The 27,828-nt window shown below is 51.8% G+C and overlaps 1 protein-coding gene across 2 annotated transcripts in view; it reads right to left on the bottom strand.

Annotated features, from left to right (window-relative positions):
- The window catches only part of EEIG1 (estrogen-induced osteoclastogenesis regulator 1), a 44,475-nt gene extending 25,955 nt beyond the window's left edge, over positions 1–18,520 (bottom strand). Inside the window, exon 1 of one of the 2 annotated variants that reach the window (XM_032972978.2) lies at positions 17,193–18,520. In XM_032972978.2, coding sequence (XP_032828869.1) covers positions 17,193–17,326 — 134 coding nt within the window. In that variant the 5' untranslated portion in view covers positions 17,327–18,520. The remainder of the gene's footprint in view (positions 1–17,192) is intronic. The other variant, XM_032972976.2, reaches the window with a different exon arrangement.
- Positions 18,521–27,828: the final 9,308 nt, after the last annotated feature.

Genomic DNA, 27,828 nt, shown 5'->3' on the forward strand with positions numbered 1-27,828 from the left:
GAAAACTCACCTCTTCAAACTGACCTTTACCCCCCCCCCCCCCCCCCCGGCATTCTGGCCGTTTGCCCTGGTTCACTTTTATTTCCTGCCGCCCATACACGGCGCGCTGGGATCTCCGGATGAAATGCGCCTTGAAACTTAAAATAATAATTATTACTACTACTACTATCTACGATCGTGATCCCTGCTCGTGGCACTCATGGAGCGAACGCGCGGATCTGGGAGGGTGCCCCGTAGGAATGTGGGCCTCGGAGAGACTGCTCCTCACGAACAGGACGGCACAGATTCCAATGCGAGCCGGGCCCCAGGGGAGCTCGTCTCTGAGCGCGGAGCGACGCGGGGAAGAATTCCCCTTTGGCAACGCATGCTCTGTGTCCCCCGTGTTTCGTCAGCGTGTCGCTACGCGCGTGTATGTGTGTGTGTTGTATGGTGCGGTAGTGTAGCAGTTACGCACGCTGCGCTACGGACCTGGCGACCCGGGTTCGATTCTGGCTCACGGCAAACACCGATGACGATTATCTGGACCGGTCCTTGGGCCACCGCTCGGTCGACTCAGCCTCAAATGAGTACCTGGTGCGGTGTGTAAACATCGTCACTGGGAAGACAAAGGCGGTCGGGCGTGGTGTTGGCAACCCACACCCTCTTGTGCCGTACCAGCCTTCATAGGTGCTGCTCGCTAACTTGCCCCATACGGGGCACACTAGTCTTTGTGGTGCAGTGTGTCCACTCGGCCTCAAATAAATACCTGCTCCAATGTGTAAACATCAGCACTTGGGAGACAAAGGCGGCCGAAAATGTATGTATGTTGAACTTCTTTCGCATTATACGTTGCCAACCGTGCTAATCGGAGGTGCGTGGTGCCGGCCACCCACTCCCTCGTGCGCCGTGTCGGCCTTCATAGGTGCTCGGTAAACAGCACTCACCCCAAAAGTCTACTAATGCCACACTGAGGATCTTTGTCTTTGTGAGGCGCACATAAAGGCATGAAGTATATGTATACATGGAACCTTTTCATTCCTTAGGCCTGAATCATCATCACCATTATCACCACCGCCATTATCATCCATGTCCATCACTGGTAAGAATATCGATACAGTGGCGGCACTGGTGATGACGGTAGCGATGGTGGTGGTCACACGTGGTGATTGATGATGATGATGGCATCGTCATCATGTATAACACAGACTGGCAGCGCGCCTCGGCTCACCTGTTCACACCTGTTATGCAAGGGTGGAACTAAATACGCCCATACATCATGCATTTTTAATATTATTCAACATTTAAATTAAAATTCCTGACCACGGCTAACATCAGTGGCGAGTGATATCTGAACCGGGTTTGGGCTTAACAACCCCCCTCCCCCAACCGCACTGACCACCAGTGTGGTGAAGTATGGTCACATAACACCCCCATCCACGACCCGCACGGCACTGGGAGGAGGCCCTCATCCAGCAGTGGATTTACAAACGGGCTGTGCGTGTGCACTTACATCTGAAACGAGACGACAGTGCGTGCTCAGGAAGTACCGGCCACGTGGCCCGGACGTGAGCGTTGACCTAGCTCATCATCTCTCCCTCCGACGGGGGTCACTAAAATTAGTACCACTTTGTGGAAAAATAAACAGCGGATTACCCTGCGGATAGACTCCCCCCCGTCATCGAAATGTGGAATTCATCGTCCCCCTCCGCACTGGTCCAGGGCTGTAAGCGGGAGATGAGCAGCAATGCCTCAGTGATCATCTGAGCAGCAGGAAGTCGCGCGGCGCGTTTGAAGTTACCACGATTGTTGGCTTCGACTTCCGAGACTCGGCAACGCCAGCGCTTTACCTTGGCTGCTACAACAACAATGCCCACGCATGGCCGGCATGGCGATTGATGGTTTTGGCTCTGGGTTGGGAAGCGGCCCTGCCCACTGCCATCAGTTGTACGGTCACGCCAAGGTGCCTCAATGCCTAGGTCCAAGGTGTGTGGCCTTCACAGTGCTGTGCCAGGTGTGTTTTTTTTGCAGCCCGCCCAGAGCCACGCCAAGCAGCAGCCGATGACACGCGACGGTCGACCCGGTTGACTCGCTCGCCTCGTCCACACCGTGTTCCCACAACACACTCACCCACCCACCCACTCACCCACAACACACTCACCCACCCACCATCTCGTCTCCTCCACACCGTGTTCCCACAACTCACCCACCCACCCACCCACTCACACACTCACACACTCACCCACCCACCATCTCGTCTCCTCCACACCGTGTTCCCACAACACACTCACCCACCCACCCACTCACACACTCACACACTCACCCACCCACCCACTCACACACTCACCCACCCACCATCTCGTCTCCTCCACACCGTGTTCCCACAACTCACCCACCCACCCACTCACACACTCACACACTCACCCACCCACCATCTCGTCTCCTCCACACCGTGTTCCCACAACACACTCACCCACCCACCCACTCACACACTCACACACTCACCCACCCACCATCTCGTCTCCTCCACACCGTGTTGCCACAACAACACACTCACCCACCCACCCACCCACTCACACACTCACCCACCCACCCACTCACCCACTCACACACTCACCCACCCACCATCTCGTCTCCTCCACACCGTGTTCCCACAACACACTCACCCACCCACCCACTCACCCACTCACACACTCACCCACCCACCATCTCGTCTCCTCCACACCGTGTTCCCACAACACACTCACCCACCCACCCACTCACCCACTCACACACTCACCCACCCACCCACTCACACACTCACCCACCCACCCACCCACTCACCCACTCACACACTCACCCACCCACCATCTCGTCTCCTCCACACCCTGTTGCAACAACAACACACTCACCCACCCACCCACTCACCCACTCACACACTCACCCACCCACCATCTCGTCTCCTCCACACCGTGTTCCCACAACACACTCACCCACCCACCCACTCACCCACTCACACACTCACCATCTCGTATCCTCCACACCGTGTTCCCACAACAACACACTCACCCACGCACTCACTCACCCACTCATCCACTCACCCACTCACTCACCCACTCACACACCCACCCACCATCTCGTCTCCTCCACACCGTGTTCCCACAACAACACACTCATCCACCCACTCACTCACCCACTCATCCACTCACTCACTCACTCACCCACTCATCCACTCACCCACTCACACACCCACTCACACACCCACCCACCATCTCGTCTCCTCCACACCGTGTTCCCACAACAACACACTCACCCACCCACTCACTCACCCACTCATCCACTCACCCACTCACTCACCCACTCATCCACTCACCCACTCACACACCCACTCACACACCCACCCACCATCTCGTCTCCTCAACACCGTGTTCCCAGAACAACACACTCACCCACCCAACAAAGTTTACAGTATAGCCTTAACAGGCTGTTGGGGAAAGTGCTGTTAGTGAGCACCTTTGAAGGCCGGCACGTAACAATAGATGGTGGGTAGCTGGCACCACGCCCGGCCGTCTCTAGTGATGATGTTTATACACCGCACCAGGTACTCATTTGAGGTTAAGTCGACCTAGGGGAGGCCCAGGACCAGTTCAGATAATCTTCACTGGTGTTGGTCGTGAGCGTAAATCGATTCGGCTCGCAAAGTTTGTAGCGAAGCGCGCTAACCGCTACACTACCGCTCCCCCTACTCACACACCCACCCACCCATACACCCACTCACTCACACACCCAACTACTAACCCACCCACTCGTTCATCCACTCACAAACACCCACTCACTCACCCATTAACCCATTCACTCACACTCACTGAACCATTCAGCCACCCACTCACTGACTCACCTACCCACACACTCTCATATTGACTCACCCACTCAACCATTCACCCGCCCATTCACTCACACACACAGACACCCACACCCATCACTCACCTACTCACACACTGAACCTCACCCATTGACCCACACATTCACCCAGCCACTCACCACACTGCAGGTCACAACACTTCTCATTCTGCTCCTTCCCTCGCACTGTGCAGCCACTCTGTACATCCTTCATCCCATTATCATCACCATCGCAGTCTCTTCGCCTCCTAAGAAGCTCTTACAGCAATAGGCCTCGCTCGATTTGAGAGACGCGTTCCACCCCGATCAGTAACACCTTCAACGGCGCTGATTGTTGCTGGCCGCTCAGCACTTTGGGGTCCATTATTTATTTATTTATAACCGCGGCAGCGGACATCCCAACAAGAAGTGAGAGTGAGAAGCGGGGCTCTTGCCGCTGTCCATTAATGGTTCACCTGCAGCGAGCGAATCTCTCTCTCGCCCCTTGCTCCCGCTCGGCCATCACCCCCCGCAGCCGGCCGTGAGGAATGCGTTGCCCACGTGACCTCTCACTCGACAGAGCCCCCCCCCGCTTCCAGGGCAGTGACCCCCCCCCCCCCGCTTCCAGGGCAGTGACCCCCCCCACCTTCCTCCTCGACCCCCCCCCCCCGCGTCCAGGGCAGTGACCCCCTCCACCTTCCTCGCCCCCCCCCCGCTTCCAGGGCAGTGACCCCCCCCCACCTTCCTCCTCGCCCCCCCCCCGCTTCAGGGCAGTGACCCCCCCCCCCACCTTCCTCCTCGCCCCCCCCCCCGCTTCAGGGCAGTGACCCCCCCACCTTCCTCCTCGCCCCCCCCCCCGCTTCAGGGCAGTGACCCCCCCCCCACCTTCCTCGCCCCCCCCCCGCTTCCAGGGCAGTGACCCCCCCCCCACCTTCCTCCTCGCCTCACCCCCCGCTTCAGGGCAGTGACCCCCCCCCCACCTTCCTCGCCCCCCGCCCCCGCTTCCAGGGCAGTGACCCCCCCCCACCTTCCTCCTCGCCCCCCCCCCCGCTTCCAGGGCAGTGACCCCCCCCACCTTCCTCCTCGCCCCCCCCCCGCTTCCAGGGCAGTGACCCCCCCCCACCTTCTTCGCCTCACCCCCCGCTTCAGGGCAGTGCCCCCCATCGCTCTCGGTGCTCTCGGTGCTCTGTGAACGTCGCCACGTGAGATCCACGTGCGATGGCGATGACGGCGAGGAGCAGTAGGGAGCGCTGTGCTACAAACCCGGCGACCCGAGTTCGACTCCCGCTCGCGGCCACCAACAACACCCATCGACGATTATCTGAAATCGGTCCCGTGCCTTCCCTAGGTCGACTCAGCCTGAAATGAGTCCTGGACCTCGTGCAATGGCGTGGTGCTGGTCACCCCCCCCCCCCCCCCCTTGTGTGCCGTAGCTACGCTAACAGCACTTGCCCCAAAAATCTGTTAAGGCTACACGGGGGACCCTTGCCTTTGTGGTGCGGTGTGTCTACTCAGCCTCAAATGAGTACCTGGTGCAATGTGTAAACATCAGCACTGGGGAGACAAAGGCGGCCGGGCATGTGTGTATGTTTAACTTATTTCGCATTGTATAGGCGCGTAGTGCTGGCCACCCATCTCCCTCGCGCGCCCTGTCGGCCTTCATAGGTGCTCGGTAAACAGCGCTTGCCCCAGAAGTCTACCGATGCCAACATCTTGGTGTCTGGCCGCTGCTGTTGGTGGGAGCGCAGCGAGCGGCCTCCTCCCCCTGCGCCTGCGGAACGGGGACCCGCAACTCGGGCTCGGGTTTCTTGGCACCGCAAGGCTCCTCGCTCGTTCACAATGAGGCCACTCAAGGCTCCCCCCCCCTTCCTTTCTGCTCACCGTGCCCCCACCTAGGAAGTGTTTAAAGCTAAGCAGCAGCCGCAGCCGCAGTCATGGTCAATCCACTGTTGGATGAAGGCATTCCCATCGTTGCGATGCTATTTTGGCAATGTCAAATATGTAATAATAACATTAGATGGGACCTTTTTGCCAGTATCAAAGTATGAAAAATAAGAATAGGTTTTAACCTTTCTGGCAATACAATAGGTCCGCTAAGATGTCAAAACACCAAATAGGTATATAATATACTGCATAGACACTTGTCAATACCCGTATAGCTTTAACAGACTCGGAGCAAGTGCTCTTAGCTAGCACCAAGGCTGGAACGGTACACGATGGGCTGGGTAGCCAGCACCGGCCGCCTTTGTTAAGCATTGCCACAGCGGCAAGGTGTAGAAACTGCAGCAGGTACTTGACGTTTCAAAGACGTCTCCAGCAATGGCCCGTGCGTCCTGATTACAGCGTGAGGATACGGATACAGCTGCCTGGCGAGTAGCACACACAGGACACACACAGTACACACACACACACAGTACACACACAGTACACACACCGTACACACACAGTACACACACAGTACACACACACAGTACACACACACAGTACACACACAGTACACACAGTACACACACAGTACACACAGTACACACACAGTACATACACAGTACACACACAGTACACACAATACACACACAGTACACACAGTACACACACAGTACACACACAGTACATACACAGTACACACACAGTACACACAATACATACACAGTACACACACAGTACACACACAATACATACACAGTACACACAGTACACACACAGTACACACACAGTACACACAGTACATACACCGTACACAAACACAGTACATACACAGTACATACACAGTACACCCACAGTACACACACAGTACATACACAGTACACACACAGTACACACACAGTACATACACAGTACACACACAGTACACACAATACATACACAGTACACACACAGTACATACACCGTACACAAACAATACACACACAGTACATACACAGTACACACACAGTACACACACAATACACACAGTACACACACAGTACATACACAGTACACACAGTACACACACAGTACACACACAGTCCATACACAGTACACACAATACACACACAGTACATACACAGTACACACACAGTACACACACAGTAAATACACAGTACACACCCAGTACATACACAGTACGCACAATACATACACAGTAAATACACAGTACACACAGTACACACACAGTACACACACAATACATACACAGTACACACAGTACATACACAGTACACACACAGTACACACACAGTACATACACAGTACACACACAGTACATACACAATACACACACAGTACACACACAGTACATACACAGTACACACACAGTACACACACAGTACATACACCGTACACACACAGTACACACACAGTACACACACACAGTACATACAGTACATACACAGTACACACACAGTACATACACAGTACACACACAGTACATACACAGTACACACACAGTACATACACAGTACATACACAGTACACACAATACATACACAGTACACACACAGTACATACACCGTACACAAACAATACACACACAGTACATACACAGTACACACACAGTACACACACAATACACACACAGTACACACACAGTACATACACAGTACACACGGTACACACAATACACACACAGTACATACACAGTACACACACAGTACACACACAGTACAAACACAGTAAATACACAGTACACACCCAGTACATACACAGTACACACACAATACATACACAGTAAATACACAGTACACACAGTACGCACACAGTACACACACGGTATGCACAGTACGCACACAGTACACACACAGTACGCAGACAGTACACACACTACATACAGAGTACGCACACAGTACACGCACAGTACACACACAGTACACACACACACAGTACACACACACAGTACACACACAGTACACACAGTACACATACAGTACACACAGTACACACACAGTACATACACAGTACACACAATACACACACAGTACACACAATACACACACAGTACACACACAGTACATACACAGTACACACACAGTACACACAATACATACACAGTACACACACAGTACACACACAATACATACACAGTACACACAGTACACACACAGTACACACACAGTGCACACAGTACATACACCGTACACACACAGTACATACACAGTACACAAACACAGTAGATACACAGTACATACACAGTACACACAAAGTACACACACAGTACACATACAGTACATACACAGTACACACACAGTACATACACAGTACACACACAGTACACACAATACATACACAGTACACACACAGTACACACACAATACATACACAGTACACACAGTACACACACAGTACACACACAGTACACACAGTACATACACCGTACACAAACACAGTACATACACAGTACATACACAGTACACCCACAGTACACACACAGTACAAACACAGTACACACACAGTACACACACAGTACATACACAGTACACACACAGTACACACAATACATACACAGTACACACACAGTACATACACCGTACACAAACAATACACACACAGTACATACACAGTACACACACAATACACACAGTACACACACAGTACATACACAGTACACACAGTACACACACAGTACACACACAGTCCATACACAGTACACACAATACACACACAGTACATACACAGTACACACACAGTACATACACAGTAAATACACAGTACACACCCAGTACATACACAGTACGCACAATACATACACAGTAAATACACAGTACACACAGTACACACACAGTACACACACAATACATACACAGTACACACAGTACATACACAGTACACACACAGTACACACACAGTACATACACAGTACACACACAGTACATACACAATACACACACAGTACACACACAGTACATACACAGTACACACACAGTACATACACCGTACACACACAGTACACACACAGTACACACAGTACATACAGTACATACACAGTACACACACAGTACATACACAGTACACACACAGTACATACACAGTACACACACAGTACATACACAGTACATACACAGTACACACAATACATACACAGTACACACACAGTACATACACCGTACACAAACAATACACACACAGTACATACACAGTACACACACAGTACACACACAATACACACACAGTACACACACAGTACATACACAGTACACACGGTACACACAATACACACAGTACATACACAGTACACACACAGTACAAACACAGTAAATACACAGTACACACCCAGTACATACACAGTACACACACAATACATACACAGTAAATACACAGTACACACAGTACGCACACAGTACACACACGGTATGCACAGTACGCACACAGTACACACACAGTACGCAGACAGTACACACACTACATACAGAGTACGCACACAGTACACGCACAGTACACACACAGTACACACACACACAGTACACACACACACAGTACACACACAGTACACACAGTACACACACAGTACATACACAGTACACACACAGTACATACAATACACACACAGTACACACAATACACACACAGTACACACACAGTACACACACAGTACATACACAGTACACACACAGTACACACAATACATACACAGTACACACACAGTACACACACAATACATACACAGTACACACAGTACACACACAGTACACACACAGTGCACACAGTACATACACCGTACACACACAGTACATACACAGTACACAAACACAGTAGATACACAGTACATACACAGTACACACAAAGTACACACACAGTACACATACAGTACATACACAGTACACACACAGTACATACACAGTACATACACAGTACACACACAGTACACACAATACATACACAGTACACACACAGTACACACACAGTACATACACCGTACACAAACAATACACACACAATACACACACAGTACATACACAGTACACACACAGTACACACACAATACACACAGTACACACACAGTACATACACAGTACACACAGTACACACAAAGTACACACACAGTCCATACACAGTACACACAATACACACACAGTACATACACAGTACACACACAGTACACACACAGTAAATACACAGTACACACCCAGTACATACACAGTACACACAATACATACACAGTAAATACACAGTACACACACAGTACACACAAAGTACATACACAGTACATACACAGTAAACACACAGTACATACACAGTACACACACAGTACATACACAGTACACACACAGTACACACACAGTACATACACAATACACACACAGTACACACACAGTACATACACAGTACACACACAGTACATACACCGTACACACACAGTACACACACAGTACATACACAGTACACACACAGTACATACACAGTACACACACAGTACATACACAGTACATACACAGTACACACAATACATACACAGTACACACACAGTACATACACCGTACACAAACAATACACACAGTACATACACAGTAGACACACAATACACACACAGTACACACACAGTACATACACAGTACACACAGTACACACACAGTACACACAATACACACACAGTACATACACAGTACACACCCAGTACATACACAGTACACACACAATACATACACAGTAAATACACAGTACACACAGTACACACACAGTACACACACGATATGCACAGTACGCACACAGTACACACACAGTGCACACAGTACATACACCGTACACACACAGTACATACACAGTACACAAACACAGTAGATACACAGTACATACACAGTACACACAAAGTACACACACAGTACACATACAGTACATACACAGTACACACACAGTACATACACAGTACATACACAGTACACACACAGTACACACAATACATACACAGTACACACACAGTACACACACAGTACATACACCGTACACAAACAATACACACACAATACACACACAGTACATACACAGTACACACACAGTACACACACAATACACACAGTACACACACAGTACATACACAGTACACACAGTACACACAAAGTACACACACAGTCCATACACAGTACACACAATACACACACAGTACATACACAGTACACACACAGTACACACACAGTAAATACACAGTACACACCCAGTACATACACAGTACACACAATACATACACAGTAAATACACAGTACACACACAGTACACACAAAGTACATACACAGTACATACACAGTAAACACACAGTACATACACAGTACACACACAGTACATACACAGTACACACACAGTACACACACAGTACATACACAATACACACACAGTACACACACAGTACATACACAGTACACACACAGTACATACACCGTACACACACAGTACACACACAGTACATACACAGTACACACACAGTACATACACAGTACACACACAGTACATACACAGTACATACACAGTACACACAATACATACACAGTACACACACAGTACATACACCGTACACAAACAATACACACAGTACATACACAGTAGACACACAATACACACACAGTACACACACAGTACATACACAGTACACACAGTACACACACAGTACACACAATACACACACAGTACATACACAGTACACACCCAGTACATACACAGTACACACACAATACATACACAGTAAATACACAGTACACACAGTACACACACAGTACACACACGATATGCACAGTACGCACACAGTACACACACAGTACGCAGACAGTACACACACTACATACAGAGTACGCACACAGTACACGCACAGTACACACACGGTACGCACAGTACGCAACCAGTACACACGCAGTACATACAGATTACACACAGTACACACACGGTACGCACAGTACATACACAGTATACACATGGTACGCACAGTACACACACGTTGCACACAGTACACACACAGTACACACACGTTACGCACAGTACACACACAGTACACACACAGTACGCACACAGTACACACAGTACACACACGGTACGCACAGTACACACACAGAACACACACAGTACATACACAGTACACACAGTACCCACACAGTACACACACAGTACACACACGGTACGCACAGTACATACACAGTACACACACAGTACATACACAGTACACACACGGTATGTACAGTACACACACAGTACATACACAGTACATACACAGTACACACAGTACACACAATACATACACAGTACACACACAGTACATACACCGTACACAAACAATACACACACAGTACACACACAGTACATACACAGTACACACACAGTACACAGACAATACACACACAGTACACACACAGTACATACACAGTACACACAGTACACACACAGTACACAGACAGTACATACACAGTACACACAATACACACACAGTAAATACACAGTACACACCCAGTACATACACAGTACACACACAATACATACACAGTAAAGACACAGTACACACAGTACACACACAGTACACACACGGTATGCACAGTACGCACACAGTACACACACAGTACGCAGACAGTACACATACTACATACAGAAAACGCACACAGTACACACACAGTACGCACAGTACACACACGGTACGCACAGTACACACACGGTACGCACAGTACGCAACCAGTACACACGCAGTACATACAGAGTACACACAGTACACACACGGTACGCACAGTACACACACAGTATACACATGGTACGCACAGTACACACACGTTGCGCACAGTACACACACTACACACACGTTGCGCACAGTACACACACAGTACACACACAGTACGCACACAGTACACACACGGTACACACACGGTACGCACAGTACACACACAGAACACACACAGTACATACACAGTACACACAGTACCCACACAGTACACACACGGTACGCACAGTACATACACAGTACACACACAGTACATACACAGTACACACACGGTATGCACAGTACACATACAGTACACACAGAGTACACACAGTACACACACAGTACATACACAGTACACACACAGTACACACAGTACACACACAGTACACAGACAGTACATACACAGTACACACAATACACACACAGTAAATACACAGTACACACCCAGTACATACACAGTACACACACAATACATACACAGTAAAGACACAGTACACACAGTACACACACAGTACACACACGGTATGCACAGTACGCACACAGTACACACACAGTACGCAGACAGTACACATACTACATACAGAAAACGCACACAGTACACACACAGTACGCACAGTACACACACGGTACGCACAGTACACACACGGTACGCACAGTACGCAACCAGTACACACGCAGTACATACAGAGTACACACAGTACACACACGGTACGCACAGTACACACACAGTATACACATGGTACGCACAGTACACACACGTTGCGCACAGTACACACACTACACACACGTTGCGCACAGTACACACACAGTACACACACAGTACGCACACAGTACACACACGGTACACACACGGTACGCACAGTACACACACAGAACACACACAGTACATACACAGTACACACAGTACCCACACAGTACACACACGGTACGCACAGTACATACACAGTACACACACAGTACATACACAGTACACACACGGTATGCACAGTACACATACAGTACACACAGAGTACACACAGTACACACACAGTACATACACAGTACACACACAGTACACACAGTACATACACAGTACACACACAGTACACACAGTACACATACAGTACACACAGAGTACACACAGTACATACACAGTACACATACAGTACACACAGAGTACACACAGTACAGACACAGTACATACACAGTACACACACAGTAGACACAGTACATACACAGTACACACACAGTACACACAGTACACATACAGTACACACACAGAGTACACACAGTACACACACAGTACATACACAATACACACACAGTACACACACGGTACGCACAGGACACACACAGTACACACAGTACACACACAGTACATACACAGTACACACACAGTACATACACAGTACACACACAGTACACACACAGTAAATACACAGTACACACACAGTACACACACAGTACACACTCAATACATACACAGTACCCACACAGTACCCACACAGTACACACACAGTACATACACAGTACACACACGGTACATACACAGTACACACACGGTACGCACAGTACACATACAGTACACAGACAGTACACACACAGTACACACACAGTACATACACAGTACACACACAGTAAACACGGTACGCACAGTACACACACAGTACACACAGTACACACAGTACACACACAGTACACACAGTACACATACAGTACACACACAGTACACACACAGTACACACACAGTAAATATACAGTACACACAGTACATACACAGTACACACACAGTACATACACAGTACACACACAGTACACACACAGTACACACACTACACACACAGTACACACACAGTACACACAGTACATACGCAGTACACACACAGTAAACACACAGTACACACACTACACACAGTACATACACAGTACACACAGTACATACACAGTACACACAGTACACACACAGTACACACACAGTACATACACAGTACATACAGTACACACACAGTACACACAGTACACACACAGTACACACACAGTACATACACAGTACACACACAATACACACACAGTACATACACAGTACACACACAGTACACACAGTGCACACACAGTACATACACAGCACATACACAGTACATACACAGTACATACAGTACACACACAGTACACACACAGTACAAACAGTACACACACAGTACATACACAGTAAATACACAGTACATACAGTACACACACAGTACACACACAGTACACACAGTACGCAAGCAATGTCCCACGTCCGACCGCATAGCCGCATCTGAGTGAATTCAAACCGCAAGTGATGTTGGGTAGAAATGGGTTATCCGCATAGCCGCGAAACGAATAAAGCGAGGGAAACCTGTAACACTTGATCAGAGACCTTGCTGTGACTGTCCCACCTGAAGACGGAAGCTTGTGTTGCCTCCGAAACGTCGTGAGAATTTTTATTTTTTATTTTTATTATTTTATCCCCATTCTACGTGACTTTACCGAAAGAACCGAGAAGATGAATCCCTGCAGTCACGAAAGCTTTAAATCGAAAGGAAACCCGTAATTTGTATATGAGACCCCGTGGTGTAAAATGAAGTATCCAACTCTTGTAACACCGTCGCCCTGGCCTCTATAATTGGGTACTTTGACGAAGGCCCCTTGCCCGAAACGTCACCTGTTTTAGCGGACCACGACCGGCAGGGATCGATGCGAAGAGTTGTACCGTGGGAAACACGAGGGGGTTGCGGGTCGTGGCGTGTTTCCCGAAAGTCACGGGACATGCTCAGCTAACTCTCGCGCATCATCAAAGGGATGAAGTTGAGATGTTGTTGGCAGCACTGGTGGTGGTGGTGATGAGTTTGTGTGATGTTTCATGATTGTCACGGTTGTGACATCGAAATGGATGGGCCGATAACATCAGCCTTGCGAATCCCACATTCGCATGAGTCAACTGAACCCGTGCGCACGGTGGAGAGACAGCGATAAGAGAAGCGACACGGGTAAGGGGTTAGATGGGGGCACGCGATACGAGGCGGTGGATGAACCCAATATCTGGTGCGTGACTCTCCAGCCCAAAGCTGGGGGGGGGGGGGCCTCGACGGTGGAAATGTTGAGAGGAAATGACACGGGTCGACCCATGAAACACTCAATTCGTGACCTCGACCACATGTTGTTAACTCGCTCGCGCGTGAACTCCACGGCGCAACAAACTCATCCAATTGTTTTGGAGAACAACAAAAAATAACAGCGACAGTTTAAAAAAAATCGCAGTTGCAAATTAGACGATTGCCCATGCACGATTATTAAATCGTAGTTGCGAATCACAGTTGCAAGCTCGATGTAGAAAAAAACATACAATAGGCGACGTTTCGGGCAATGGCCCTTCCTTCATAAATACATGAAGTGTGTCCTATGCAGAAGGGTGACTGCCCGAAAAGTCGCCTATTATATACAGCGCTGGATATAATAATGCCTCGTGAAATCCATTTGCAGTCCCTCTACATTCGCACAGCACTGCGCCCTGTCTCGACACAGCTGGTGAGCTAAGCCGAGTTCAGCCTGGACAGCCCTAGGATGGGTGGCGGCAATGCATACCTGGGTGCCGCTTACTATGAAGGCCGGAACTGGACACGGGTGGCCAACACCACGCCTGGCCGCCTTTGACTCGCCGGTTGTTATGTTTACACACCGCCCCAGGCACCCACGTGAGGTCCCAGGCACCCGCGTGAGGTCCCAGGCACCCGCGTGAGGTCCCAGGCACCCGCGTGAGGTCCCAGGCACCCGCGTGAGGTCCCAGGCACCCGCGTGAGGTCCCAGGCACCCGCGTGAGGTCCCAGGCACCCGCGTGAGGTCCCAGGCACCCGCGTGAGGTCCCAGGCACCCGCGTGAGGTCCCAGGGACCCGCGTGAGGTCCCAGGGACCCGCGTGAGGTCCCAGGCACCCGCGTGAGGTCCCAGGCACCCGCGTGAGGTCCCAGGCACCCGCGTGAGGTCGAGGCGACTTTGACGGAGGCCCGGGACAAGTTTGTGACCATGCGCAAGAGTCGAACTCGGGTAGCCGGGTTCGTAGCGAAGTGCGCTAACCGCTGCGCCACCCCTCCACAAGACAAAGATTCCCCATGTAGCCTTAACATACTGTTGGGGCAGGTGCTGTAAGCGAGCACCTATGAAGGCCGGCACGGCACACGACGGGGTGGGTGGCCAACACCACGCCCGGCCGCCTTTGTCTCCCTCGTGGTGATGTCTACACATTCCACCAGCCACTAATTTGAGGCTGAGTCGACCTAGGGGAGGCCCACGACCGGTTCAGATAATCGTCACCAGCGTTGGCCGTGAGCGGGGATCGAACTCGGGTCGCCAGGTTGGTAGCGCAGCTACGCCACCGCTCCCCCAACCACAACCACCACCACTCCCCCGACCACAACCACCACCACCACTCCCCCGACCACAACCACCACCACTCCCCCGACCACAACCACCACCACTCCCCCGACCACAACCACCACCACCACCACTCCCCCGACCACAACCACCACCACCACTTCCCCGACCACAACCACCATCACTCCCCCGACCACAACCACCACCATCACTCCCCCGACCACAACCACCACTCCCCCGACCACAACCACCACCACTCCCCCGACCACAACCACCATCACTCCCCCGACCACAACCACCACCACCACTCCCCCGACCACAACCACCACCACACACAGACACCGGCTCACCTGCTGGACTGCGCCGTGAAACTGCCTCCGTCGGAGAGACGGAGCTTGCAGAAGAGGACTCCGTTCACGAAGGGCACGCACGTCAACTCGTCCAAGTCGAATGTCACCTGGAATCTGAATTTCCTCTTCTTCATGGTTGAGGATGGTGACTGGTGCTGTCTTCTTTAGAGATGGGTCTCCCACTCTTGGATAGAGCCTCTCGCGGGAGCGTGTGTGTGTGACGTCCCCTGTGTGTTGTGACGTCTCCCGTGTGTTGTGACGTCTCCCGTGTGTTGTGACGTCTCCCGTGTGTTGTGATAGGTGCTCGCTAACAGCACTTTGCCCCGACAGCACTACGTAGGCTACCCGGGTGCGCTTTGCCTGTGAGCTGTGCTGTATGTACCTATGCGATGATGATGATCATGGTGCGCTGTGTGTGTATGCGTGTCAACTGAGAGCCCTGATTTAAATCTCTGGCCCAGGTTCTATGCACAGCACACGATATATATAAATAAAAAGACACGGGTTTTCCCGTCAGTATAAATACCCCCCCCCCACCCTGTTAAAACAAATACACTCACACCGTCAACTCGAGCCACACTGCACTACCTCCCTAAGCACACACACGCACATTCGTCTTGTTACTACAAAGTCCCTCTTAGTCGTTACTGCCGAATTAGGAGCTTTCGTGCTCCGTAGCACAATCCTCGTCGAGGTCGGTGGCCGTGGCCAGGATGATGATGAGGCAGAGAGAGAGAGACCACGCGTGGCAGGAGTTCGGAAGTTGACGATCAAAGTTTCGAGAACTCCAAATCGACAGCCGCCGCCACCGCCGCCTCCACTTGACGCCCCCCCCCCACCAGCTCAGCGCACACACAACCGATAAAGGTCCCCCGGATAGCCTTGACAGACTTTCGTGGCAAGTGCTGTTGGCGAGCACCTGTACAAAAATAAAAACCCAGCACGGCACACAAAGGGTTGGGGTGGCCAGCGGCACGTCCGGGCTGTCTTCGTATCCGCAGTGGCGATGTTTACACACCGCGCCGGGTACTCATTTGAGGGCTGAGTCGACCTAGGAGAATCCCGGCACCGCTTCAGATAAATCGTCACTGGTGGTCGCGGTGGCCGTGAGCGAGCGGGAGTCGAACTCGGGTCGTCTGTGTCCGTAGCGCTAAGTTCCTACACTCTTGGTCCCCCCACCGCACACACAATCACACCTCCACACACACACAAAACCTCTGACTGCGACAGCCTGGGAGTCACAGTAACTCCTCCTCCATCCTCCTCCACGAGGCCACGCCACTTCTCTCTTATTGGGCAGAGCAAACTCAGCAGCCTCCCCCTACCTGGCGCACAAGCACGCGACAGCCTCTTAACACGCTCCGCCGGTGTCTGCTGTAACGCCTTTCTGTGTGTCTCTGTGTGTGTGTGTCTTTGTTTTGTCTCTGTGTGTGCGTGTGTCTGCGTGTCTCTGTGTATGTCTGTGTGTGTGTCTCTGTGTGTGTGTCTCTGTGTGCGTCTGTGTGTGTGTCTCTGTGTGTCTCTGTGTGTGTATCTGTGTGTGTCTCTCTGTGTGTCTCTCTGTGTGTCTTTGTGTGTGTGTGTCTCTGTGTGTGTGTCTGTGTGTGTGTCTGTGTGTGTGTCTCTCTGTGTGCGTCTCTGTGTGTGTGTCTCTGTGTGTGTCTCTGTGTCTGTCTGTGTGTGTGTGTATCTGTGTGTCTCTGTGTGTTTCTGTGTGTCTGTGTGTGCGTCTCTGTGTGTGTGTTTCTGTGTGTGTGTCTGTGTGTGTGTCTCTGTGTGTGTGTGTTTGGAGGGGAGCGGTAGTGTAGCGGTTAGCGCGCTGCGCTATGAACCCGGCTACCCGAGTTCGATTCTCGCTCACGGGAAACAACCAGTGACGATTATCTGAAGCGGTCCTTGGGCCTCCGCTAGGTCGACTCGGCCTCAAATGAGTACCTGGTGTGGTGTGTAAACATCGCCACTGGGGATACAAAGGCGGCCGGGTGTGGTGTTGGCCACCCGCCTAATCGTGTGCTGTGCCAGCCTTCATAGGTGCTCGCTAACAGAAATTGCCCACACAGTCTGTTCAGGCTGTACGGGGGATCTTTGTTTTTTTGTATGGCCTTACACCGATTTGTTTATATATAATTGGCGGCGTTTCGGGCAATGGCCCTTATTCACAGTACGGGACCGCACTTGTTTGTAGTGTGCTCTCTATTCTAGTGAGTCTAACTGCAGTGAGTGTAAACTATACTGTTAAAAGTCGACTCCTGCAGGGAGTGTACTCTATATTGTAGTAAGTGCTATACTGTAGTAAGCGTACTCTATGAAGCAATACGTACTGTAGCGAGTGTAGTCTATACTGCAGTGAGCGTGAATGTAGTTCCATCATCAGCCATGGTCAATCCACTGCTGTATGAAGGCCTCCCAAGGCAATCGCCCCACTTCTCACGATCCTGCGATGTTACCAGCTGATTCCATCATCATCATCGCTCCATCTCCTCTTCCAAGCCGGAGTGACCGGCGTGGTGAAGTATGGTCGTCAAAGGGATGCACGTTTCGGGCGGACCGCATTCACCACCATTCGAATCATGCAGTGAAGCCAGTCTTGGGGGTCTCGACTTGGAGGGGCGATTCTTGATGGGGTGGTCGAGGCCGAGGACGGAACGGCAGCCAAATTGCACGAATTGGAACGCGCCCGAGCGAGGAGGGAGGACGTCCGCCGAGGAGACGGAGCTGTGAGCACCGCACACGGACTGCTTGCTGGCTTGGATTGCGAAGCCCGCGGTGGCTGTGGCCGCAACGCATGCGGTCACGCCGTGTTTTGTAGGTGAGGTCACTTGCTCGTGAGGGCTTGACCCGTTATCTGTCTGGGCTTGTAGCTCGCCATAATGACCACCCTGAGTGTGGGGGATAATGACCCCCGTGAGTGGTGGTGATGATGATGATCACCAAACCCGCACGCGACTGTAATCAAGAGATGGAGTTGGCACCATGCCGGTGACGTCAGCCAACTCACAATCCCCTCCATGGAACCTTAGCAGCGTGTCGTGTCACTCTACCCAGCGTGTCACTCTACCCAGCGTGTCACTCTACCCAGCGTGTCTCCCTCTACCCAGCGTGTCTCACTCTACCCAGCGTGTCTCACTCTACCCAACGTGTTTCCCTCTACCCAGCGTGTCTCACTCTACCCAGCGTGTCTCACTCTACCCAGCGTGTCTCACTCTACCCAGCGTGTCTCACTCTACCCAGCGTGTCTCACTCTATCCAGCGTGTCTCCCTCTACCCAGCGTGTCTCACTCTACCCAGCGTGTCTCACTCTACCCAACGTGTCTCCCTCTACCCAGCGTGTCTCACTCTACCCAGCGTGTCTCACTCTACCCAGCGTGTCTCACTCTACCCAGCGTGTCTCACTCTACCCAGCGTGTCTCACTCTACCCAGCGTGTCTCACTCTACCCAGCGTGTCTCACTCTACCCAGCGTGTCTCACTCTACCCAGCGTGTCTTACTCTACCCAGCGTGTCTCACTCTACCCAGCGTGTCTCACTCTACCCAGCGTGTCTCACTCTACCCAGCGTGTGTCACTCTACCCAGTGTGTCTCACTCTACCCAGCGTGTCACTCTACCCAGCGTGTCGTGTCTCACTCTATCCAGCGTGTCTCACTCTACCCAGCGTGTCTCACTCTACCCAGCGTGTCGTGTCTCACTCTACCCAGCGTGTCTCACTCTACCCAGCGTGTCTCACTCTACCCAGCGTGTCTCACTCTACCCAGCGTGTCGTGTCTCACTGTACCCAGCGTGTCGTGTCACTCTACCCAGCGTGTCTCACTCTACCCAGCGTGTCTCACTCTATCCAGCGTGTCTCACTCTACCCAGCGTGTCTCACTCTACCCAGCGTGTCTCACTCTACCCAGCGTGTCTCCCTCTACCCAGCGTGTCTCACTCTACCCAGCGTGTCTCACTCTACCCAGCGTGTCTCACTCTACCCAGCGTGTCTCACTCTACCCAGCGTGTCTCACTCTACCCAGCGTGTCTCACTCTACCCTGCGTGTCTCACTCTACCCAGCGTGTCTCACTCTACCCAGCGTGTCTCACTCTACCCAGCGTGTCGTGTCACTCTACCCAGCGTGTCTCACTCTACCCAGCGTGTCTCCCTCTACCCAGCGTGTCTCACTCTACCCAGCGTGTCTCACTCTACCCAGCGTGTCTCACTCTACCCAGCGTGTCTCACCCTACCCAGCGTGTCTCACTCCACCCAGCGTGTCATTCATTCACGCACACACACAAAGATAAAGATCCCCGTATAGCCGTTAACAGACTATTGGGGCAAGTGCTGTCAGCGAGTAGCAGCAGCTTTGAAAGCCGGCACGGCACACGAGGGCGAGGGTGGCCAGCACCACTCCCGGCCACCTTCGTCTTCCAGACGTTTACCACATCGCGTCAAGTACTCATTTTTGGCTGAGTCAACTTAAAAGGAGGCCCCGGAAGGGTTGAAATATTCGCCACCGCTGTTTATAGGTCGTGTACTTTTTTCTGCTGAGTCGACATAGGGGATACCAAAAACCGGCTCCGTTAATCACCGGTGGTCTTGTTGGCCATAGCCGCGAATCTAACCCTGGTCGCCGAATTTGCAGCGCAGTGCGCCAACCACTGCGCCACCGCTCCACACAACGACACAGATGCTCCGTGTAGCCTTGACACACCTTTGGGACAAGTGATGTCAAGCGAGTCATCATGCCGGCACGGCCACACGAGGGGGTGGATTGTTGGCCAGCACCACGCCCCGACCGCCTACACGGACACACATTCGCCTGGGGAGGAATTAAGTCGATGTGACACACGCATTGGTGTGTTTTCCAAACGGGTAATTCCACCTCAATGGGATCATTCAATCTTGATTTGAAGCTTTCGTGACTGCAGGAATCCATACTCTTTGGTTCTTTCGGTAAAGTCACATAGGTAGAAAAATAATAGATCGCAACACAAGCAATCGTCATCAGGTGGGACAACCACAGCAAGAAAAACCTGCTGAAGTTCAACTGTCCATTGGGGCACTGCCTTGTGCACCGGCCGCCTAGCTAGACTATCTGTAACGCCAGTAATGCACAGTGCTACATTTGCGGCATCGCTCTACCCCGTTTCTATGCTGATGTTGATCTTTCCTGTGACCGAGACCACTTGAGTTCTCACCTGGGTAATACACAAATGACACTCGATGCCACTTATGTGGGCTGGTGCGTTCAGCACCACGCCGGGCGCCTTTGTCTCCCCGGTGATGGATCCTTTTAAACACGCTGGGGGGAGGACCAGGACTGCGGTCCCGATGTCACTCTCCGACTAACGCTAGCCTTGGCCGGGACTCGAACTCGGGTGACCGGGTTCCTAATCGCAGTGCGCTAGTCTATGGGTCTCTATGCGAGTCTATGGGTCCGTGTGCGAGTCTGGTTCTGTGTGCGAGTCTGTGGCTCTCTGTGCGAGTCTATGAGCCTCTGGTCGAGTATATGTATATGTGCGAGTCTATGGGTCTCTGTGCGAGTATATGGCTCTGTGTGAGTCTATGGGTCTCTATGCGAATATGTGGCTCTCTATGCGTGGTTATGAGTCTGTGCGAGTCCATGGGTATCTATTTGGGTCTCTGTGTGAGTCTATGGGTCTCTATGCGAGTATATGGCTCTCGATGCGAGTCTGTGGCCCTCTGTGCGAGTCTATGGGTCTGTGGTAGTATATGGCTCTGTGTGAGTCTGTGGCTCTCTGTGCGAGTCTGTGGCTCTCGATGCGAGTCTGTGGCTCTCTGTGCGAGCCTGTGGCTCTCTGTGCGAGTCTGTGGCTCTCTGTGCGAGTCTGTGGCTCTCTGTGCGAGTCTGTGGCTCTCTGTGCGAGTCTGTGGCTCTCTGTGCGAGTCTGTGGTCTCTATTTGGGTCTCCTTGCGAGTCTACGACCTTGTGCGCGTCGCCGGGTTATTGCTACTGGAGGGATCAAAGTTCACCCTGCCACTTGCAGCGGTTATTGATTTGTCACGTGTTGTGAAACGTCTGAACACAGCACGTTTCAGACAAAGCACCTGCACCAAACGCTGTGCTAGAACAGTCCACTGCTGGATGAACGCCTCCCCTGGCCGTAAAGGCAGCGAGGGCAATTTGACCATACTTCGCCACGCTGGTCAGCGCGGGTTGTAATGTAATACAGAGGTGGGGGTCAGGACCGGTTCAGTTATGAGACTTCACTGGTGTTTAGCCGGAATCGAACGCAGGTTCGTCTCCGTACGTAATCTGAATGGAGCGGGTGAATGAATGCTCACGACTGTAGACTGCCTCTGACCGAGTTACCCGGAATGGGACGATCAATGTAAAAACTAAAATGTATTCGACTCGAGGTGAATTATTCGGATACACATCACTCACGACCACTCGTGAATGTCGAACTATTGTTCCCTCCGAGCTGTAGCTGTCGCAAAGTGCGCGAATTGTGTAATCGTCATTCAAAGATTTTAAAAAAAGTTTCCCATGGCCGAGCGAACCGTCGCTTAAGCTGTCACTTCAACGTGGAACGGGAGGGCCTAAAGGAGTGCCGACAAGATCCTATGGCCTGAATTAGCCCGTGGGGTTACTCGGGCCCTTTGTTGCTAGAGGCTGCTGCGGCGCTGCCTGCTGAGCTTTTAATGTCTAACTCGCAAGGGCTTTACTCGGGAATTAAACCTCTGATTCACAAGGGCCAGTGCGCTCCCCCCTAAGTACTTCAGTTTCATTTATTAGGTATAACCCTGTGAGCCATGCGGCTCTTGACTCGGGTGCAACCGCAACCGCAACAAAAACATGAACAAGAAACATCTTAAAGTGACTATGCACAACAGAAAAAATCCTGGCAAAAAAAACAGCAAAGTCTTCCAGAAAAAACACCGCATTTCAACGCTGCGTGCAAAAATCCCTGCACCCTGCCCGCCCGTCACCAAAACCAGCACGGACGCGATCAGTTCAGCGTGATTGAGGTACGGCAAAATAACCCCTCCCCCCCCCCACCACAAGCCACAGCGGCGAGGGGAGGCCCTCGTCCAGCAGTGGAGTGGCCACGCGTGCCGGGCAGATACGCCGGAGACGACTGCAGCAGGCTCAAGACTTAATCAGAAATTAACCGGCCTCTCTGGAATAAACGGCGGCGACTCAGTTAAGGAAGGGAATTGGTAAACCCTGGTTAATACTTGCTTTGTTGCTCCTGCGTGTGATTATATTAATCGACCAATTACCGGACTGTGCCTGTATGCCACCCAGTCCGCGTGGTTGGCACAATAGCGCCCTCTGGTGGATATATTGAATATGTATTTCCCAGTCCCACTCACTTTTGCCTTGCTCGTTCCCTAATCCCTCCAGGAGCGCCCCACTCCCCCTACCCCATACCCCCCTCTCTATCTCTCCTCCCTGGCTCCTCCCCCCTCTCTATCTCTCCTCCCTGGCTCCTCCCCCCTCTCTATCTCTCCTCCCTGGCTCCTCTCTATCTCTCCTCCCTGGCTCCTCCCCCCTCTCTAACTCTCCTCCCTGGCTCCTCCCCCCTCTCTCTCTCCTCCCTGGCTCCTCCCCCCTCTCTATCTCTCCTCCCTGGCTCCTCCCCCCTCTCTCTCTCCTCCCTGGCTCCTCCCCCCTCTCTATCTCTCCTCCCTGGCTCCTCCCCCCTGTCTATCTCTCTTCCCTGGCTCCTCCCCCCTCTCTATCTCTCCTCCCTGGCTCCTCCCCCCTCTCTATCTCTCCTCCCTGGCTCCTCCCCCTCTCTATCTCTCCTCCCCCTCTCTATGTCTCCTCCCTGGCTCCTCCCCCCTCTCTATCTCTCCTCCCTGGCTCCTCCCCCCTCTCTATCTCTCCTCCCTGGCTCCTCCCCCCTCTCTATCTATCTCTCCTCCCTGGCTCCTCCCCCCCTCTCTTACCTATAAAGCCTCTTGTCACGGCAGCTCTTTTGCCCACTTCAGCAATTGTTTCTAGCTGCAATTGTTTCTTGCTGTGGTTGTCCCACCTGATGACGGACGCTTGTGTTGCGCCCGAAACGTCGTGATTTAATTTACTTTATTTTATACCTACGTGACTTTACCGAAAGAACCAAAGTGTATCTATTTGGAATCTACGGACCACAGTACAGTCGCAATCTTGATTTGAAGCTTTCGTGACTGCAGGAATCCATACTATTTGGTTCTTTTGGTAAAGTCACGTGGGTAGAAAATAAAATAAATCACGACGTTTCGATTGCAATACAAGCAATCATCATCAGGTGGTAAAATCACAGCAAGAAAAATGTTTTTTTTGCTGTAGTGGGGGAGAGATGCCGTGGTAAGAGGTTATAAAGGGGGGGGGGGCAAGGGGGGAGAGAGAGGAGGGGGGTGTGGGGTAGGGGGAGCGCTGCGTGAACGCTAGGAGAGGGAAGTGAGCCGGGGGGGGGGGGAAGTTGGCGGGGCTTGAAGTGGGAGGCCGAAATAGCTGGGGATGCGGGGGGGAAGTTAACTCGGAAACATCGACCCGGCAGGTATGAAAGAAGACAACCACAGTCGCAGTTGACCACTGTCGTCTGCGCTCCCTCCTTCAACGGAGGAGCAGCAAAACCACACGAACTCTCCTGAAGCCCTCTCGCCGTGGGCAGCAGACCTCCACATTGGCATCTAAATCTTGAACATATCGCTGCTGCTGCCGTCATGTGGCGATATATTATCTCCCTCGCCTGGTATACAGGAGGTCGTGGGCTCGATCCCGACCCCGACGCCTGCTGAATATTTGGCGTTTGCATGTTCTCCCCGTGGTCGTGTGGATTTTGCTCCGGGTCCTCCGGGTTTCCCCTCCACATTTATAAACATGCGTTTAGAGTATTTGGCTGCTATACATTTCCACATAAGCCACTTCGTTGAGCTATCATTTGTGGCCAGGTTGCTTCTAAAAAAAAGAGCTATATAGTTCGGTGGGCCTTATCTGGTTAAATAAAATAAAAAGTTTAATAGTTTAGTGTGCAAAAAAATAGAATGTGCGGTTTTGCGCTTTTCTTGACGACAGCTCACACACCTTCCACACGACTCGTATCTATCTCACACTTCACACTCGTATCTCACACACCTTCCACACGACTCGTATCTATCTCACACTTCACACTCGTAGCTCACACAGCACACGTGCCCCTCCTGTTCTCCGCGCTCCCACGTGTCTCTCGGCGTCGTCACCTAACACCGTGCTGCTGGCATCAGTGACGTCAGCAGGCGTGGCATTCGCACCAGGTCTCGAGGCGCCCAGGCGCCGGGCTATGAAGAGTGGGGAAATTGAATGGGTGGCGTGGCGGGGTGGGGGGGTCCACTTCAGTCGGTGCAAAAGGGCCAGGGAAGTAGTTATGCAGCGGTTAGCGCGCTGCTCTTCAAACTCGGCGACCTGAGCTCAACTCCCGCTCTTCACCCAACCAACCAAGGCCAGTGCCGATTATATTATCTGAACCAGTCCTGGGCCTCCCCTAGGTCCACTCGGCCTCAAATGATTACCTGGTGCAATGTGTAAACATTTCCACTTGGGAGACAGAGGCGGCCAGGCGTGGTGCTGGTCATCCGCCCCCTCGTGTGCCGTCTTGGTCTTCGTAGGTGCACACTTACAGTACCTGCCCCAATAGTCTGTTAAGGATATATGAGGGATCTTTGTATAGCTCTCTGCCGCGAGTATGTGGGTCTCTGTGTAAGTCTACTGGTCATGCCGACCACGATATGCCACCGACTGGGTCAGAAACCGCACTCGCTGGCTCCCGGCTCGCACGTTCACTCCGGACGCGAGGCAGAGAGACGCCGGGGATAGAAATGACGAGAGTTTTATTGTGACCCAAATCTCACCGCTGCTTTCGGCTCGTAGCCTCTATCCACCCGGGGCAGGGGCATCTCGGGGCAGGGGCATCCCCGTACGGGGGAGGGGGGGGGGGTATATCGCGGCGGCCCGCTTATCACGGACGAGTTTTACCACGACCTTTAAAAAAAACAAAAACTCGCACTTTCCCGAAGCTCCAGAAACTGCGTAGTGAGGACAACCCCGCGGCGACGCTGCCTCGCGCGTCTACACGCAAGCCCCAGCTCGGTCCCACGTGTTGCCTACGGTGACCGCTGCAGCGCTGGATTGCGCGTTGTGGGATTGCTTTCTATATTGATATTAGAAAAATATAAATGACCTTACACGCTGGAAATAACGGACAACGGATCTACTGCAGGGGCAACACGACCCCTGAGGACACGATAACCGTAGCTGCCACAGAGTTGCATTGGGTCGTTAGGTGGGACTCACGGCCGGCGTGTGCAGTGTGGGCGTGTGGGTGGGTGGCTTCACCGGGCTTGGCGTTCTGAACCCCAGGGTGAACGGACGCAGCGGGCACGGCACAATCAAAGGCAGTAAAACCGTGGTGAACGCGGGTGCAATAGCACGAGGGGGCATTGCACCAATGGCGGTGTACTCAAGCGGTGCGTGTACGTCTTGCGCGCGCGTGTGTATATAGTGCGTGTGTGTATAACGCGTCTGTAAAACGGGTGCAACGTAACATGTATAACACGCGTGTGTGTAACGTAACGCGTACGTAGGTAACGCTAATCTAGTGTATCACGCATGTATGTGTGTAACGTGCGTAACACGTGTGTGCAACGTGTACGCGTGAGGTAACGCGTGCGTAACGC

Source organism: Petromyzon marinus, chromosome 50 (genome assembly GCF_048934315.1).
Source record: "Petromyzon marinus isolate PM22_M1 ecotype Great Lakes invasive population chromosome 50, UKy_Petmar_22M1.pri1.0, whole genome shotgun sequence".
Classification (NCBI taxonomy): Eukaryota; Metazoa; Chordata; class Hyperoartia; order Petromyzontiformes; family Petromyzontidae; genus Petromyzon; species Petromyzon marinus.